Source organism: Galendromus occidentalis, unplaced genomic scaffold (assembly GCF_000255335.2).
Source record: "Galendromus occidentalis unplaced genomic scaffold, Mocc_1.1 scf7180000077487, whole genome shotgun sequence".
NCBI lineage: Eukaryota > Metazoa > Arthropoda > Arachnida > Mesostigmata > Phytoseiidae > Galendromus > Galendromus occidentalis.
The window spans coordinates 99,635-114,475 of NW_003805475.1; the positions used below are offsets into that span (position 1 = coordinate 99,635).

At 51.7% G+C, this 14,841-nt stretch overlaps 4 protein-coding genes across 4 annotated transcripts; 1 reads left to right on the forward strand and 3 right to left on the reverse strand.

Moving 5' to 3' along the window:
- The first annotated feature begins 2,403 nt into the window (after window positions 1-2,403).
- On the forward strand, window positions 2,404-4,772 carry Es2 (ess-2 splicing factor homolog). Its single transcript, XM_003745991.2, has 2 exons — window positions 2,404-2,421; window positions 3,128-4,772. The coding sequence occupies exons 1-2, from the start codon at window positions 2,404-2,406 to the stop codon at window positions 4,568-4,570; spliced, it is 1,461 nt and encodes a 486-aa protein (XP_003746039.2). The 3' UTR covers window positions 4,571-4,772.
- Window positions 4,773-4,893: 121 nt separating this feature from the next.
- LOC100908985 (uncharacterized) lies at window positions 4,894-6,545 on the reverse strand. Its single transcript, XM_003745959.2, has 3 exons — window positions 6,401-6,545; window positions 5,637-5,897; window positions 4,894-5,521 (listed from the first exon to the last, which is right to left on the reverse strand). The coding sequence occupies exons 2-3, from the start codon at window positions 5,881-5,883 to the stop codon at window positions 4,986-4,988; spliced, it is 783 nt and encodes a 260-aa protein (XP_003746007.1). The 5' UTR covers window positions 5,884-5,897; window positions 6,401-6,545; the 3' UTR covers window positions 4,894-4,985.
- A 2,441-nt stretch (window positions 6,546-8,986) lies between these two features.
- LOC100901646 (transmembrane emp24 domain-containing protein 5-like) lies at window positions 8,987-10,246 on the reverse strand. The gene has a single exon (XM_003745992.2). The coding sequence runs from the start codon at window positions 10,242-10,244 to the stop codon at window positions 9,498-9,500; it is 747 nt and encodes a 248-aa protein (XP_003746040.1). The 5' UTR covers window positions 10,245-10,246; the 3' UTR covers window positions 8,987-9,497.
- Window positions 10,247-11,398: 1,152 nt separating this feature from the next.
- LOC100909131 (serine/threonine-protein phosphatase PGAM5, mitochondrial) lies at window positions 11,399-13,958 on the reverse strand. Its single transcript, XM_003745960.1, has 5 exons — window positions 13,842-13,958; window positions 12,678-12,854; window positions 12,271-12,578; window positions 11,939-12,160; window positions 11,399-11,816 (listed from the first exon to the last, which is right to left on the reverse strand). The coding sequence occupies exons 2-5, from the start codon at window positions 12,816-12,818 to the stop codon at window positions 11,651-11,653; spliced, it is 837 nt and encodes a 278-aa protein (XP_003746008.1). The 5' UTR covers window positions 12,819-12,854; window positions 13,842-13,958; the 3' UTR covers window positions 11,399-11,650.
- Window positions 13,959-14,841: the final 883 nt, after the last annotated feature.

Sequence of the window (14,841 nt, forward strand, 5' to 3'; positions counted from 1 at the left end):
CAGAGCGAGGGATGGGTCGACACAGTGGCTCGAACCTGTTAACAGCCTTCGTCCGCTCTCATGACCGATCGCGTGTTCACTCGGAGCGATGACAGAAGCATCCATTCGTCTAGCCACCTGGCATCATATTCCTCTCGATCTTCTTTTGGTCCGACGACACAGCACACTGCGACGAGGAGGATTTTTCCAGCGGCGCAAACCCGAAGCAAAACTAGACGGTAGATGGTACTTGTCGGCTAGCTCACTGAGAGGTATGTGGGTTCCAGAGCTAGCTGGCTGGCTGGCTGGCGAACTGGCTCGCTGACCCGCACGGTGGATCGGTGGCTGACTGTCTGACTGACTGGCTGGCTGGCTGAGCCCTCCTGCCGTGCCGCTGCTCCTGATGCTTCTGCTCCTGCTCCGCCACCAACGAGTCTTCGCGATGACCGGGATCCGCTCCCAATAGCTCTGCCGCTGGGGTACGCTTCGCGGGGCTCAGCTGCTTGCTACCGCCGCCGTTGTCGCCGCCGCCGCCGCCGCCGGCAGCAGGAAGGAGCACGAAGGAGCAGCAGCAGTAGTAGTAGCAGCAGCAACCATAACCCTCCTCCTGCACTCCTCTTCCTCCTCCTGCACTCCTTCTCCTAAGCATTCACTTCCCTTCCTGGTGCTCTGCTGCCTCCTCCGCTCGGACTGCCCTCGCCGTTTCCCGCCGTCCCGCTCTGTCTCTACGTAAGGCAACCCGCCAACTTGGGCCCTTCGCGAAGCTGAGGGTGCTCAGTCCGCCCGCTCCGGGAGAGCAGTGAGACGGGCGAGCGGGTGGGTGGGCAGGCAGGCGGGCGGGCCGGCTGACAGACAGACAGGCGAGCGGCCACCAAGGCAAGCGAAGGGGCGGCATTCAGTTCCGCGTCTAGCAACGGTCCGCTTTCCTTCCTTCTAGGCCCATTGATCCATCCAGGCCAGCCGGCACGGCGACTGCCTGCTTCCAGGCAGCCACAGACAGGAAACAGCCAGGCAAGCGACCGATGGCGCACTGATCAGAACCCTCCTCCGGTCGTCTTGTTCCTCCTCGGTAGCTCCCGCTGTTAGCCCTGTCTGCCACTTCCCGTTGAGTCGGATCCTTCTCTCTAACGTTGCGAGGCGCGGCTGCTCTCCGCGATGCTGCACATGCTCCCCCCCTTCCGACCACCTTGACCTGAAAAGCTGGCGTGGCTGCTCATCTCATAATCCTTTCTCCCTAATTGTGACTCTTCTCTCTTCTCGCCCCTATTAGCGTTAACGAGGTTCGATCTGCGTTCCGGCCCGCTCGGCCGGAAGATTGATTCGCGTCTCTTAGACCTCAAGGTGGTCGAAATTGCGTGGGGGCGCATCTCCGCGTGTTTCTCAGAAACTGCGTCTCGGAATTCACTCCTCCGCTTTCCTGGACATGTGTTCCGATAGGGTATAGGACAGGGAAAGAGAGGCGATGGAGACAGCTCTCTCTTCCCGATGTCATAACTATGTAGAATATGGAAATTCACGCATCGATGATTTACCACAGCTAAGCTATCTTGATCGGTAGATGGATCAGTGGATTGATGATTACTCTGGCAGCTGTAGCCATCTTCGGAGATGGGTCTAGTCGGTGATGGGTTCGAATATCCGTGAATAAATCGTAGATCACCCCCTCCCGATGCTGGTGGAAGTAGGTATGTACAATTAATCAAAGTCAGGGAATTCCCCAGAATCGGGAAATCCCACCAAAGTCCCTGAATCGGCGGGACTCGAGTTGTTTCTGCGACTCCGTAGCTCGCTAATCTGGGAGCTAGCGGTTGATTTGAAGGACCGTCGTTCTGAAGGTCCGCCCCTTTCTCAAGTGGAAAATATTGGTTTTGCTTCATATTGACTCTGGCTTTTTTGGCCGACTTAGGGACTTCTATGAGAAGCGCTGACACAAGGTAAATACGCGTAGGGGAATTGCTCGGCTGCTAAGCACTTGACCTTCATCATCGGGCTCTGCCCGCGCCGACCCGAGCTCACCGTCTCGATGGTGGTTAGCGTCGGCGGCAATCGAATCTCTGCGATTTCAAAAATGCCATGAGCTCAGAGCCGAATTCAGACTGTAGTCCCGATGTTGGCGGAGTAAGTCTCCTAACCAGTTCTCCGTCAATTCGATCGAGTGTACGGTCGAGGGACCCTGAACGCCGATGTCGAAAGGTTCCCGCGAGTCCGTGTGGAATAGCGAGAAGTCCTGCCCTCTGAACATGGGAGACTCGGGGCCTCACCTTGGACGCTGATCCCTGGCAGAGGACTATCGAATATGGAGAAAAACCTTCGGATCAGCTGTGTGTACTCGCGCGCGTCCGGGTCTCGTTCACGAGATTTCGGAGCCTCATCGAACATGGAGACATTCCGAGAAATCCGGTACCGACGGAAGCGAGGCCAGGAATGGCTGAGTTCGCTTTGGTGCGCACGGATAGCTCCACCGGAGGCGAACCCCAGCGTAGGGGGCGGTTTTCGGCGGCAGAAACGGGTGACTTCTCACGTTTCGAGATATGATTTCTATACGGACGCTCACTCCGAACCTTCAAAAGCCTCGCTATCTAAGACGAGGAAGGAGTTAGATGAGGATGAATTCCCTTGGACGGAATGAATTCCGAACTGATCTATGGTCGCCCTTATATCTCAATCATAGTCGATACAGCACTCATCCCTGCGGAGGTAGAGACCACAGCTCAGATTCGACAAAACAGAGCAATTCTGTTGCTCCGACAGATGAGGAACACGACCGCATTTCTTAACTGATTTCAGAAAATTTCTGCTGAGATCTCAAGATTTTCTCAACACATCGAGAGAACCGGAGAGAGGCCAGATTGTGAAACGCGCGGGTCGATCGGACCGTAGAACTTCCGTCCTTTAGGACTAGACGTCGGACACCAATCGCTCGTCCGTTTGTTTACCAAAACAAATCTTTTTCGGAATTATTTTTCTCGTGCGTGTGTCCGTGACGTTTCTGACCCTGAGCAGCTAAAGTTCCACTCGAGTTTCTATCGTCAAGAGAAAGGCGAGGGAGTGAAGCTCGAGCTGAGAGTACGGATCGAACTTGTCGCATCTCGAGCAGCAGTAGAACTCCCAGCGTCCCGGAATTATCATCGATCCGCATGACGATCAGCTGCTCTTGAATCGATATGGTGTTTCGAGACCTCGTTCCGTGATATCTGATTCAACTTCCCTCATGGCCTCGACTCCGGTCGCCGCCGGAGCTCTAAAGGTGTTCTCGGAGCGATCCGAGAGACAGGTCGCTATCTCAAACCAGGCGAAGAAGTCGAAACCGAGCAAGGCGAAGGTTCTGGAAGAGGAGGAGTTCGTTGAGAAAGTTGAGAAAATCATTGAACGAGATTTCTTCCCCTATTTGGATGAAGTGAAAAAACGCAACAACTATCTCGATGCTCTCGACAGTGAGGACAGCGTGCGTATCGCGGAGGCCGAGAAACAGCTTGAGGCCGCGAGCACTCGATTGATTGGGACACCATCCAAAGGAGATTGGGACGACGAAGATTGGGTGCGGTCGACTCCGGGACCTTCAACGAGCAATGCGAAACCCCAAACGCATTCGGAGCTTGTCAAGAAGAGCATCGAAGGAGTTTCATTGTCGAAGTTTTTGGCGGGCAACACGTCTGAAGACAATGAGTCTTTCAGCGAAATTATGGAGAAACAGGAAGCAGCACGGCGGAAGAAGCTGCATTGGATATACAAACACGAGAACTCGGAGAACGATTCGGCGGATAGAGCATTGATGCCGCCGCCATCGGCCCCGCTGGCTCTGGAGTCAAAACCTCTGGACACTTGGAAATACAAGGTCCATAACGCTGTGATGTATAACCCCGAGGGCGCCCCTCTCACGGAGGAAGAGGTTCGAAATGTCAAAGAATCCCAACCGAAAATTCAACACGGGAATACTCGTCTCATTGCCAACCCGTGGCCCAAGACGACACCCCTCGGCTCGACTCCATCGAAATCTGGCGACAGCAAGGAGAAAGGCGCGGATGAATTTTGGAACGGAGCCGGCAAGGTAGGCGTGGACGGCAAAGCAAGTTGGGAGACCGCGTCGCCTAAAGTCCGCGGCTTCTCATTCGTCGCCACGCCCTCACCGCGACCCGGAGTGGGGGAGTCCCCGCTCATGACTTGGGGAGAAGTCGATAGCACTCCGTATCTGATTGTTGAGGAAAGCTCCTCGAAATTCAAAATGAAGGCACCGTCGGAACGTGAGCAGCTCGCGTTATCTCTCGCTGAGAAATCCAAGGCCACGAAGAAGAAAAACAACGCAATCAAAGCCGCTCAGGACAATCTCGCCAACCTCAGTGTGCCGCAGAGTCCGAGCTTCAGCGGATTGTCTCCCGCAGCTAAACGCTTGGGACTGGGCAAATTGGGCATCATACGCGGGAGCGATAAGAGGCTGATGGCCAGTTACACACCTGGTCGAGATAAGAGGAAGATCGACTCGACGCGTACAGTGTCCCCGTACCCTAGCCCAGCTCCGGACACCCCCACTCCGAAAACTCCCGTCGTCGACATTTTGACCAAATCTAAAGTGAGAGCTAGCGACTTTTTCTGAGCTTCTGAAGATGCGCACCGAATGTATATAGGGTGTAAAAATTTGATTCTCCCTCTCGTCTCCTGGAGAAGCCTTCATATAGGAGCTCGTCTGCCTGTGGGTTCCATTCATTCATGGCAAGGATTCGATGCTTGCGGCCGATTGTGTACACTGACAAGAAAATCCTAGCGAGGATCCCGAAATAAAAAATTAAATTCTCCGATCGTTCTAGCATTAGTGTGATTTACTTTGAAGCATTTTCAGATGTATGTATACCTCTCCCGATGATCCTCGTTTCCCGCTCGCTAAAGTTTCCCGTCCTCTGGCGCTCTTATTGGCGAAAATTTACAATTGATTCGTCGAGGCCATTCGAGCTCGACACAGACGCGACTTCACGGTTTATCACGATATCCCTTCCATTCCAGAATCCAGCCGGTCAGCTGCTGCACGACGTGCCTTTAATTTCGTACATTCCATCCAACAGATAATCCGCTCTCGTGTAGTGTCTGCGTTCCCAACAGTCGAGAAACTTTAGTCCAAAAAAAGTCCCAACACCCATAATGGCTAGGATGATCGCTGCGTAGAGAAATATCAATCCTACAGAGGTTCGGTGTTTATGAGGTCGACTCTCAGCGTCATCAAGCGCGGAAGAGCTGATTATTGGCTTCTCAGAACTCAATGAGGCGGGTGATCGAGTTGATGAGGTCAGAGTTTCAGGAAGCAGGTCCTCGACACCTTTCCGAGGCTTTATCACAGATTTGTGCTGCTGCGTGTTCTCCCGGAAGCTGAATGAGGGCCGTCCTGTCGTCGGGACGAGAGGTATATCCGTCACCGGTGGCACGAACAAAGTTCTGTCGTAAGAAAGGAAATCCGGCGCATAATTGAAAACACAAAGCTCCGTGGGATAACATACAAGCAGATGACAATTGGCTCCGTTGCTCCTGATCTCAAGCATCGCAACCGAGCAGTTGACTGTAACGGAAACCTTTTTTAGTCCCTCTCCTCTCGTTGTGATATCGGAATCTACCACGATGATCATAGTATCGACGAATAATTTTTCTCTCGAGACGGGCAGCTCCGAACTTACCGGGTGGCAGCCTACAGCACCAATTGGCGCAGTCCTCCAGTTTCGTCAGCCAGGAGACTCCATTGTCGTTTACGATGGCGCCCTTAGCTCTCGACTCGGTGAAATTGAGCCTCCGTCCAGTTCTCCATCGACCAGGTGGGTCGCACTTTGGATTTCCTAGAGACGATAGCTCCACGGACGTCTGAGCCTCTCTGACGGCACCGAGTAGTCCCACGGATAACGCCAGGAAGTGCGTCAGAAGCTTCATTGGAAGACGCCGCTCTGAAAACGGAGGATCGAGAGTCAACATTTCGGCCGAGCATCAGTAACATCGGCGCTGAAAGACTCACTCGAGACCCCTCTTTCATCGAGCTGGGTCAGCGAAGCACCATCGCAATTCGAGGCGAGCTCAAGGGCCGAAGTATCCGATTCAGCTGAATGAATCTCAGGGTTCCAAGTGACGGAACGCTATTCTTTTTGACGTCGGCCTCCATTCCGGGCATACGGTGATTGAATACTCTGATCCTCTTGATGCGATACTAAGCCCGTAAAAGAAGGAGTTCCCAGCCAAGCTTGCCAAGCAAGAGATTCAGATGACATAAAAGCGAGAAATGACAGGCTCGGGTGAGAACTTCGATCGTTCAACGCTCGTTATATGTATGTACATGGGGAACTCCCAGTCTGCTGCTGCCTCTCTCGATGGGTGTACACCTGGCACCGACATCGATCATATCGAAAGATCTCCTAAACGCGATCTTGGAGCTATGACAGTTGCGGACGCTCACCTCTACATGTCACTTTGTTTCAACTCATGGTAAAATGTGATCCTCGAAGCCGTTGAGGAACTCCACAACTTTTCAGCTCAGTATTGACGGAATAGCAGCAGCTGCAACAACGCACCACCACACCAACAAACGAGAGGCAGACGACGACTTCAAGACTCACGGTCACGGCGGCGGCGTCGGCTGATGGGAAGCCGGACTTTTATTAGACGTCGGCGCGCGCAAGCCTACTGCCGCTACGCTGCCGGATAATTTTCGCTCGAGTCTGGGAAATGACACTCGATTTGCGTCTTCGAGAGCCCCATGAGAAATAGAGTGCGTCAGTTTGATGCCGGGGAAGGATCGGGAACGGGACAGACTGAAAACAAAGATCCGATGTCCCACTGGAGATCGTTGAGTTCAATTCGATGGGATTCTGACATGTTCATTACCCCGCGGAGGACCTCTGCCCCTAACGATGGATCTTCCGGCGCGGACATACAGCTCGCCGTCGATACCGCCTACTCAGCCCTTCGGTCCACCATGAGCCATTCCGTCAGTTTGAAGTAGTCTGTTCACGCATCGATGATTCTTGTCGAAATCATAGAGCATGTCCAGCTCGCTCGGATCGACATCCTCTGGAAGTATCATCGTGAGCAGCGGCAACATCATTCGGATCCGATGAGAGTATGATTGGACACCCGATCGCGTCCATCCTTCCTGATTCATAGGTCGAGCATTTTGACAAGATCACGACCTCTCCGTGTACGTATCATTCCCAGATTGAGGGCTCGATTCGACGCGTGTTCCCAACTCCAAGGAAGGATCATCCCTGGAGATAATCGATAGTCACAATCTGAAGCGAACTTTGCGCTCCCCATCTCTGGGGAAAAACCTGCTCCATCGTTGTCACACGCCGCTGCTCCAATGATTCGACTGCTATATCTCTCCAGATCGGACAGCTTGTATATGATCGGCTCCATCCTCGGAATTGTCGTCTGCGAGGTGAAAACTACGCCTCTGTTTGAGCGTATCGTGATCGCGAGGTCCGCGATGACGCTTCCTCAGAGAAGCACGCGATCCCCAGACGTCAGCTCGTCTTCATCCAGAGATACTTGCCGGATCTCTCATATCCTTCACAAAGTTTCTCCAATATTCCCTCCCGGATAATGTCTCTCATAAGAGACTGATGTTCATTTAAGGTTTTTATTCAGTTCATTCTGTACAGGCGACGTCATCGTTGTGTCGCTTTGTTTCGTCTTTCATAAATAAAAATCATGGGACCTGTGAGAAGAGCCCCTTCTAAGAACATCACTCCCAGTCTTTATCTTCGTCGAAACAACACCTCGAATTCAAGGCACAGCAGCCGAAGTTCCTCACGCTGAAGTCGACTCCTTCGTCACAGAAATAGCACACCGAGATATTTGTCGGTTGATTGAGATTTAAATGCACATTCTGCTGAGCGATGGTCGCTAGAAGCAAGACTAAGCTGACACTTCCGAGAATGGCGAGAACAGCGTGGAATCTCCGTGCTCGTAACATCCTCTTCCCAGACGTTGACGTTATTCCGGAATAACCAGGTGGATCTGGAACTGCTCCTCACTGATTGACGCTTATCCTTCACCGGAGTCCCCGCAGATCACTAACTATGGCTCATCACCACGAAACAGAAGCCTCCTAAGGACGGGATACTTCAGGCTCGTCAACGCCGATCTAGATTTACAACTTGTAAGGCGACGGTGAAGTCTGACGTTATGTAAGTGCGCCCATCGCGGTGGTAAGAGCCGGGAAAGGAGCAGGAAGTCACCAGACCCAGGGGCGATGCTTCATCGATCCGATGGTAATTGAGAGAAAGCGAGTCGCGGTTGCCACACGGAAAACGACCAAGAATTTTGATTGTGATGCCTTCGAAAAGACAGTGAGCAGATATTCATTCTGTGTCCTGATTCGGGACAGGATCCTTCGTTTTTCTTTCTCGCGATCGATACAATCATCCCCATCCTCAGACGGCATGAACAAAAAGGAGCTCTTCGGGGAATATCGATCGTGGACCCCGGGTCAGCCCAGGCTTATCGACGCGATGTCTGTGCGGAGAAGGATCACAAGGAGTGGTCCACGCTCACCAGTGCCACCAGCCAGACCACACGGTCAGCATCCACACTAAAGTCAAACCATGGAAATTCCGATTGGATGCGTCCAGTGAGAGCTCCGGGTGTAAGCTCCTGGCCAGTGGCCTTTAGATCGGAGACGTTTCCGTCACGTCTACTCGGCACAGTAACATGCCACGGCTGAGGTCTCGCCATAGATTCAGATTTGTGGACATTCCCTGCTGTCGCACGCTTCAGTTAATGAAAGAAAGGCTCAAAGAGGGCCAAGAGGGGACCTTTGAGACTCCGCTTCGCACAAGCGCGAAGGATCGGTCATTGTGTTTTGCATATGTAGGTGCATATACATACATGTCTGCATCACGGTTGAATCCCGCTAATTGAAAATGTGTGTCATGAGAAAGCAGGGAAACTTTTTGGGGAACGGGAAACAGAATATGGCACCGAGTCGCGGGTAAGCTATGATACTCATCAGAATTTTTCGAATTCTCAGATTGATCACGACTCTGAATCACGTTCGATTCTTTTATTATTCCTTCCAGTCTGTCTCAATCCTTGAATAGACGGCCCAAATATCGACGACCGTATCAGAGTTTCCTTGGGAAACATCTTCAGTGGATAACACTCGGTCAAGACTGTGCGCATCGCGCGTCCTATCAACAACATTCGTTCTTTCGTCCCATTACAATAATAAGAAGATAGATTTTGCTCTGGGCTCTAGTGCTGAGAAAATATGTGGCTCGGAATTATCCGTTTGACTCTCTGATGCTCACTTATGTCTTCTCCTTTTTGGCGCCTTGTCCAGCTGTACCATTCCTGTACAGCTACGAATAAATAATTTCCCCTCCGCTTAATAGCCCTCCGCGGCGGGAATATTGCTGCTTCAGGGTAACTAGGAAGATATCGACACATCCCCGTCGGAAGCCCGATCAATTATTTTCTACAGAGTATTTCACAAATGCCATCATTCGAGTGCCGGCTCTCCCCGTTCCCGAGGATCTCCGTCGGGCGGGATCTCAGCTGGAGGACCAGGAGAACCAGGTTCTCCAATTCAAGAGAGGAGAATCCGCTTGGAAGAATTTCTCAATAACTTTGACCTGCATGAACATGAGCATTCCCATGAGAAGCATTTGCAGGGCTGATAGGGTGTTGAGAATATCGAAGATGTGTTCAATCATATTCCTATGTTTGGCTTCGTGAGCTTTTTGCCACTCCTGATACCGTTGGACATGGTTGAGATTTTCGTAGATCTTCGATATTCGATGACGCATTTGATCGATTTCCTTCGTGTTGAAGCGGTCGTCGGGCGCGAATGTCACCGTTCCCAAGTCGAAGGGGTCGTCATCTCCCGCATGTTCGTCTTCAGAGTCAGCATCCTCTATGAAAACTTCGATGTAGATAGACTTCCGTGCGTAATACGGTCGATTGTCCAAACAGATCCTCAAGGCACCAGTCGACGGAATACGTAGACGGTGAACAGATTCACTTTTCCCCCGCTCGGACACGAGCGGCTTTCCGTCTGCCGCGGCGACGGAAAAGTCGATGCTCAACGAATCCAAATTAGCGTCCAGAACTTGGTATTCGACTTCGAGGTATTGCCCCTCCTTGGCTTCTTGGAAGAAACATTCTTGCTCGGCGGGTTTGAGCACGATTGTGAACTCTGCTTCATCAGTGTATCGACTATTCACGGCTGCGAATTGGCTAAGAATTGCAATCAACGTCAAAGGAACGAATATTCGGCATCTGACACAGGGCAGCGCCATGTTGCATCGGCGGCCGCACGGAAGTCCAAGTGAGAGTGAGAGTAGTAGTGCTCGTAGCAGCGCGCCTTTTCCCACCACTCTCTAAGGCTGCAGAGAGACGACAGCGTCGCGCGGAACGATCCGAAATCGACAGCGAGCGTAGACTCCGGCGGGGGCATTTCCAGAAAGTCGCCTGATAGGCAGTTCCTCCCCCAGCAGGTACACTCCCGTATTCCGGTGGATCCTCTTTGAAATGCGACGGAGGTAGAGCGCTCCGTGCAAATCAAGGGGTCGATCGAAAACATGGTCCGTTTTCAATTTCCTCTTTGCTCGCGTCCGAGAAGTTATTCAATATTTCGCCGTATATTGAGTTCACAAAGATTAAACCCTGCAAATCAGAGTCGGTGATTTCTCAGTCGAAGCCGGCGATTTCTGAAAACCCGGTTTCGAGCCTAGCATCCTTATGCAGACGTAACGGAGAGCAGAAATCAGCAGCCGTCTCGGGGTGGAGAATTCCAGACTGGATAACTCCTCCAGGCGGAACCGGGACTGAAGCATCTAATGGAGGTTTGGCCTGAGAACAACTGCAGGAGCACGCCGAACTCCGTATCTCGATTGCAGAATCATCGATCCCGCTCGACGGATCATGCGAGCAGTAGTATATATGAGGAGGGGGGACGAGGGGGCGCCTGCCCCCTCAAAACATGTCCTCCGTACATGGAGCCCTATGGAAATCATCATCTCCATCATCATTCTTGCCCGCCCTCAAAAACATTGCCTTGTCCCCGAAAAAAAAGGTCTTATACGTCCCTGCATGCGATCATGTTGTTTCACGAGGGTCTCGGAATAAAAGCCTCGCAATCCGAACATCCCATCGAGCCTGACCATCGAGTCACTTCTGTTATAAGGAGAAGTCGCCATCCATGAAGAGCTCTCTCTATGAGGCTTTTGCGAAGTGCTCCGAGGGTAGAGATTCATCGGTCCACGCATTCAGCGGCCGGACCTCGAATTATTTCTCTGACCGAGAAATCGACCCCGACGAGAGTTGTCTCGGCGGGAGCCGACATATCCCATTGCTTCGATTTGCGGAACCGATATGAATGTCTTCGAGCCGATGAATGCCTGCTGATCTGGACCCTCTGCTGGTATTAGAGCAGTGAACGTCAGGGGGTAACTCCAAGAATGATATTTTTTTATTGGAATTTCCAAGTGTGTCAAATCAGCGGGCTTTCGTCCGCTTGCGTCGGATACCTATGTAATTTCCGCCTTCGTTGCTCAACGATGTATCGGAAAACGTCATTCGCACCGCTCGATTTTTCGCCGCAGCGCGGTCTCCAACCACAAAAAGTAAAGGGTCAAGAGCTCAGTCCGGCAGACCATCTGTGAGAGCTACTTGTTAATCTCTATCAGATATCATGAATCGAGTTTCAGCTTGTGGTTATCATGTCCAGGGGCATGAAACCGGCGTCACCGATTCCTCGCGCGACGACTCTTCCCGAAGGGCGGATTTCAAGGTGCGTTATAGATCCATTCTTCAACGAGAACCTCAACCAAGCCTCCTCCGGAATCTGGAGGGCTCTGCAAACGAAATACCTGGGAACCGACAGAAAACGTTTCCGAAACGCCTCATCAGTCTTTGGTTGAGACCTCGGCGACTCCTAAGGAATATTCGAGAGCCCAATGGAATTTTCTTTGATTACAGCTCCACAACGCACCTTATTACGTTGGCATGGCACACCAGGAGAATGTGTTCGTGCTCGCGCTGAGACGGATCTGCTCTGTGGAAGAATTTTCGGAACGCAGCTTCGATCCTTGCTCCATCCTCAGAATATTTGCTGGCCGGATGATACCCAGATGGAGGTTCAGGAGGCACGGGACTTCCTTCCGGGAGCAGATCGGAGAGTTCCACGGACTTGACTCGATCTTCTGGGAGCGAACTGGAGACCCAAATCTCAAACAGGGGCGGAAGAGATTCCCGCCGAGACATTCGAAAAGTGACCGGACCGATACATCGAATATTTTTCATGCGACATTCTGCGAGACACACCTGACTATGATGCTTCCAGTCTCCTTAGCCCTCGCCATCGTCGATACATATACCTTGTCGAACGTCAGGTTCAACTGCCTCAATCTCTGACCAGTGAATTCGGCTTGCTTTCTGCCGAGCTCAGTGAGTTTCTTATCCTCTGGTCTTTTCGCCTTCGAATGATATTGTCCGTGGCGCACGAGGTACAAGTGCCTGGATTTGTGTGGAATGTCGCATGTATCAGGAGGGGGGTTTCCCATTGTAGAGTAGATTGTCTTAGGATCCCTCCGATCCCAGTTGATGTCCCAATAATACTTTGGGGTATGGATCTGTGAAGCATGTTCTGTCGATTACGAAACCGACTTTCACACAGACGGAAGACAATGCGCATGCAAGCATCAAATGCTAATGCGCTAGAGATACAAAACCTTTTTAAAAACAGATTCTCTGTCGTGGACGGGACAGGAATCCGAGTCTCTTTTTGTCGCATCTTTCGCGTAGACTTTATTTGAGATGAAGAAGGCAGAGGTCGCGATCCCCACGAGGGAACCAGATAACCTGATGAACATGATTCGCACAACCACCTGTTGCCTAGTTAGATATTTCTGGAAAGGAATGCGACAGTGAAGCGAGGGCGGACGATTCGCTCCTCCTATGAGTTCCAGAAGCGAAGAATGTAGAAGCGCTGGACTGCCTCCGACGAAAAACCCATAAAATCCGAACGATATCGATTCACGGAGGCTGACCCGATGCAGACCATTGGATCTTATTCGGCGAATAGTAATGACAGTTGGAGGGGAAGAGCCATGCACGGAACTCGGTCTCGAACCAAGTGAAATCCCTCCATACTTGCCCGAGATTCCGACATGAGTTCCCGTAAAGCTTTCCTCGTTCACGATTACAATTCCGTTCCCGGGAGCTTGAGTCAAGATACCTATTTCGTTTACTCTTCTACAGAGAATGGGATCCCCGTATGATGGAGCTAGATGGCTGGTTGATTCTCGAGGATGCTGTCCGCTCCTAGAGATCGAGCATGTAATCCGAAACACGACTATGTCCCGAGACCGAAGATACCCGAAGTCTCCTGTGAGCCCTCGATGCCGATTCTGAATCGACACGAGACGAATTCAGATATGAGGGATCGCTCATCGCAATCGTGGATACTCGCGACCACGACAAGAATCCGGCCTCCGAATGCCTCGGAAACTATGCGGACGATGCGGCGTGTCCAATCCTCTATATGGGAGCTGTCTATGCCCGTCCAACGATCGATTTGATCCAGACACAATAGAATTGATTCTTTCTCTCAAGACTTTACAACTGTGTTACGAGCGTTTTTTTCTGGACACAATGAGCTCTGGACGCGAACACACTCCGCGATGCGAGCGTTCTGAAATGCTCGAGGGCTACAGTCAAAGTAGCGCTGTAGAACAGCAACTCGAGAGAAGAAGAGTCGACATATTTTGAATTCGTAAACTCGCTCATTCCTCCAGTGAATCGATAGCGCACAGAGATACAGGAGTTCGATAATCCGAGAAGAACGTCCGAGAGAAGAGGATCCGCAGGAGAGTACATCCGAGTTCTAGACTCACGTTGCTCGTTCCAAATGAGTTCCAAGAGAAGCATATCTAGTATTAGAAAGGCAACAGCTTCGGCGAATCGCCGAACGTCTCCGAAATGCCGTCGTCTATCAGGCGAACGCGGTAAACATAAGCGCTCCAGCCCAGATGATAGCGGTTCACCAACACCCCGGCTCCGACTGCGCGGGAAATTTCGAATGTGTCTCCGCGAAAGCTCGGAAGTTCCGTATTTCGACTCAAATGCCGAATGAGACCCTCTCACAAGAGCATGCACCCAACAAAATGTGATTGTTCCAACGCAAGGAACGAAACTGGCGGAGTCAACTACTGCACGTCCAGAACGAGTTGAAAATCAGGGAACGTTTTTTCGCAGTCGATAATAATGGACGCTGAACGAATTCCTCTCTTTTGAATCGAGTCCTCTCAACTTCGGATTCGACACATCGACCGAGAATGGTCTCAAGGGCAGCGCGAGCCCATCGTTCATCTTTAAGGAGGTGGAACCATGTACTCGTACGTTGAAGTCCGATTCTGCGAACATTTGCCGGAGAACAACCAATCTTCGCCGTATTTCGTAGCTTGGGGCGCTTTCGGGAGTCAGATCTCACCCTCCTGGTCCTCCCGGAGTCGAAGTTTCTAGGAATCCCTTGCGACTGTTGATGAAATCTCGGCGAGATCTTCCCCTCATGTCCTCGTCACCTCCACGATCATCCGGCCGACCCAAGTCGAGAAATCCGGACATGTTTGCAAGGCATACCTAGCAATGGTTGAAAGCGCTCCGCTGAATGGCCTCCTTCACGGAATCCGGCTGATGTAGACTCCGAGAACTGACTCTTCTCCCATGGATGCTGTGCAACATGCTGTACTTTCGGGCATCCGGGAGAGCCAGTTCCAACCAAACCATCGGAGGGATCTGAGTCGGGAGGGCGGGTCGTCACCTGAATCGTCACCAAGGACGTCTGAATCCTTGCTCTGAGGGAACTTGGTAGGGATGCGTTCTGCCAGATGATTC

Excerpts from the sequence above, each read along its gene's own strand:
- LOC100908985 (XM_003745959.2), bottom strand. The coding sequence starts at position 5,883 with ATGAAGCTTCTGACGCACTTCCTGGCGTTATCCGTGGGACTACTCGGT. Across the intron at positions 5,522-5,636 it reads GTGCTGTAGGCTGCCACCCG|TCAACTGCTCGGTTGCGATG; the intron begins GTAAGTTCGGAG and ends TTTCCGTTACAG.
- LOC100901646 (XM_003745992.2), bottom strand. The coding sequence starts at position 10,244 with ATGGCGCTGCCCTGTGTCAGATGCCGAATATTCGTTCCTTTGACGTTG.
- LOC100909131 (XM_003745960.1), bottom strand. The coding sequence starts at position 12,818 with ATGTTCATCAGGTTATCTGGTTCCCTCGTGGGGATCGCGACCTCTGCC. Across the intron at positions 12,161-12,270 it reads ACTGGAAGCATCATAGTCAG|TTCGCTCCCAGAAGATCGAG; the intron begins GTGTGTCTCGCA and ends TTGGGTCTCCAG. Across the intron at positions 11,817-11,938 it reads TGCCATGCCAACGTAATAAG|GTATTTCGTTTGCAGAGCCC; the intron begins GTGCGTTGTGGA and ends GTCGGTTCCCAG.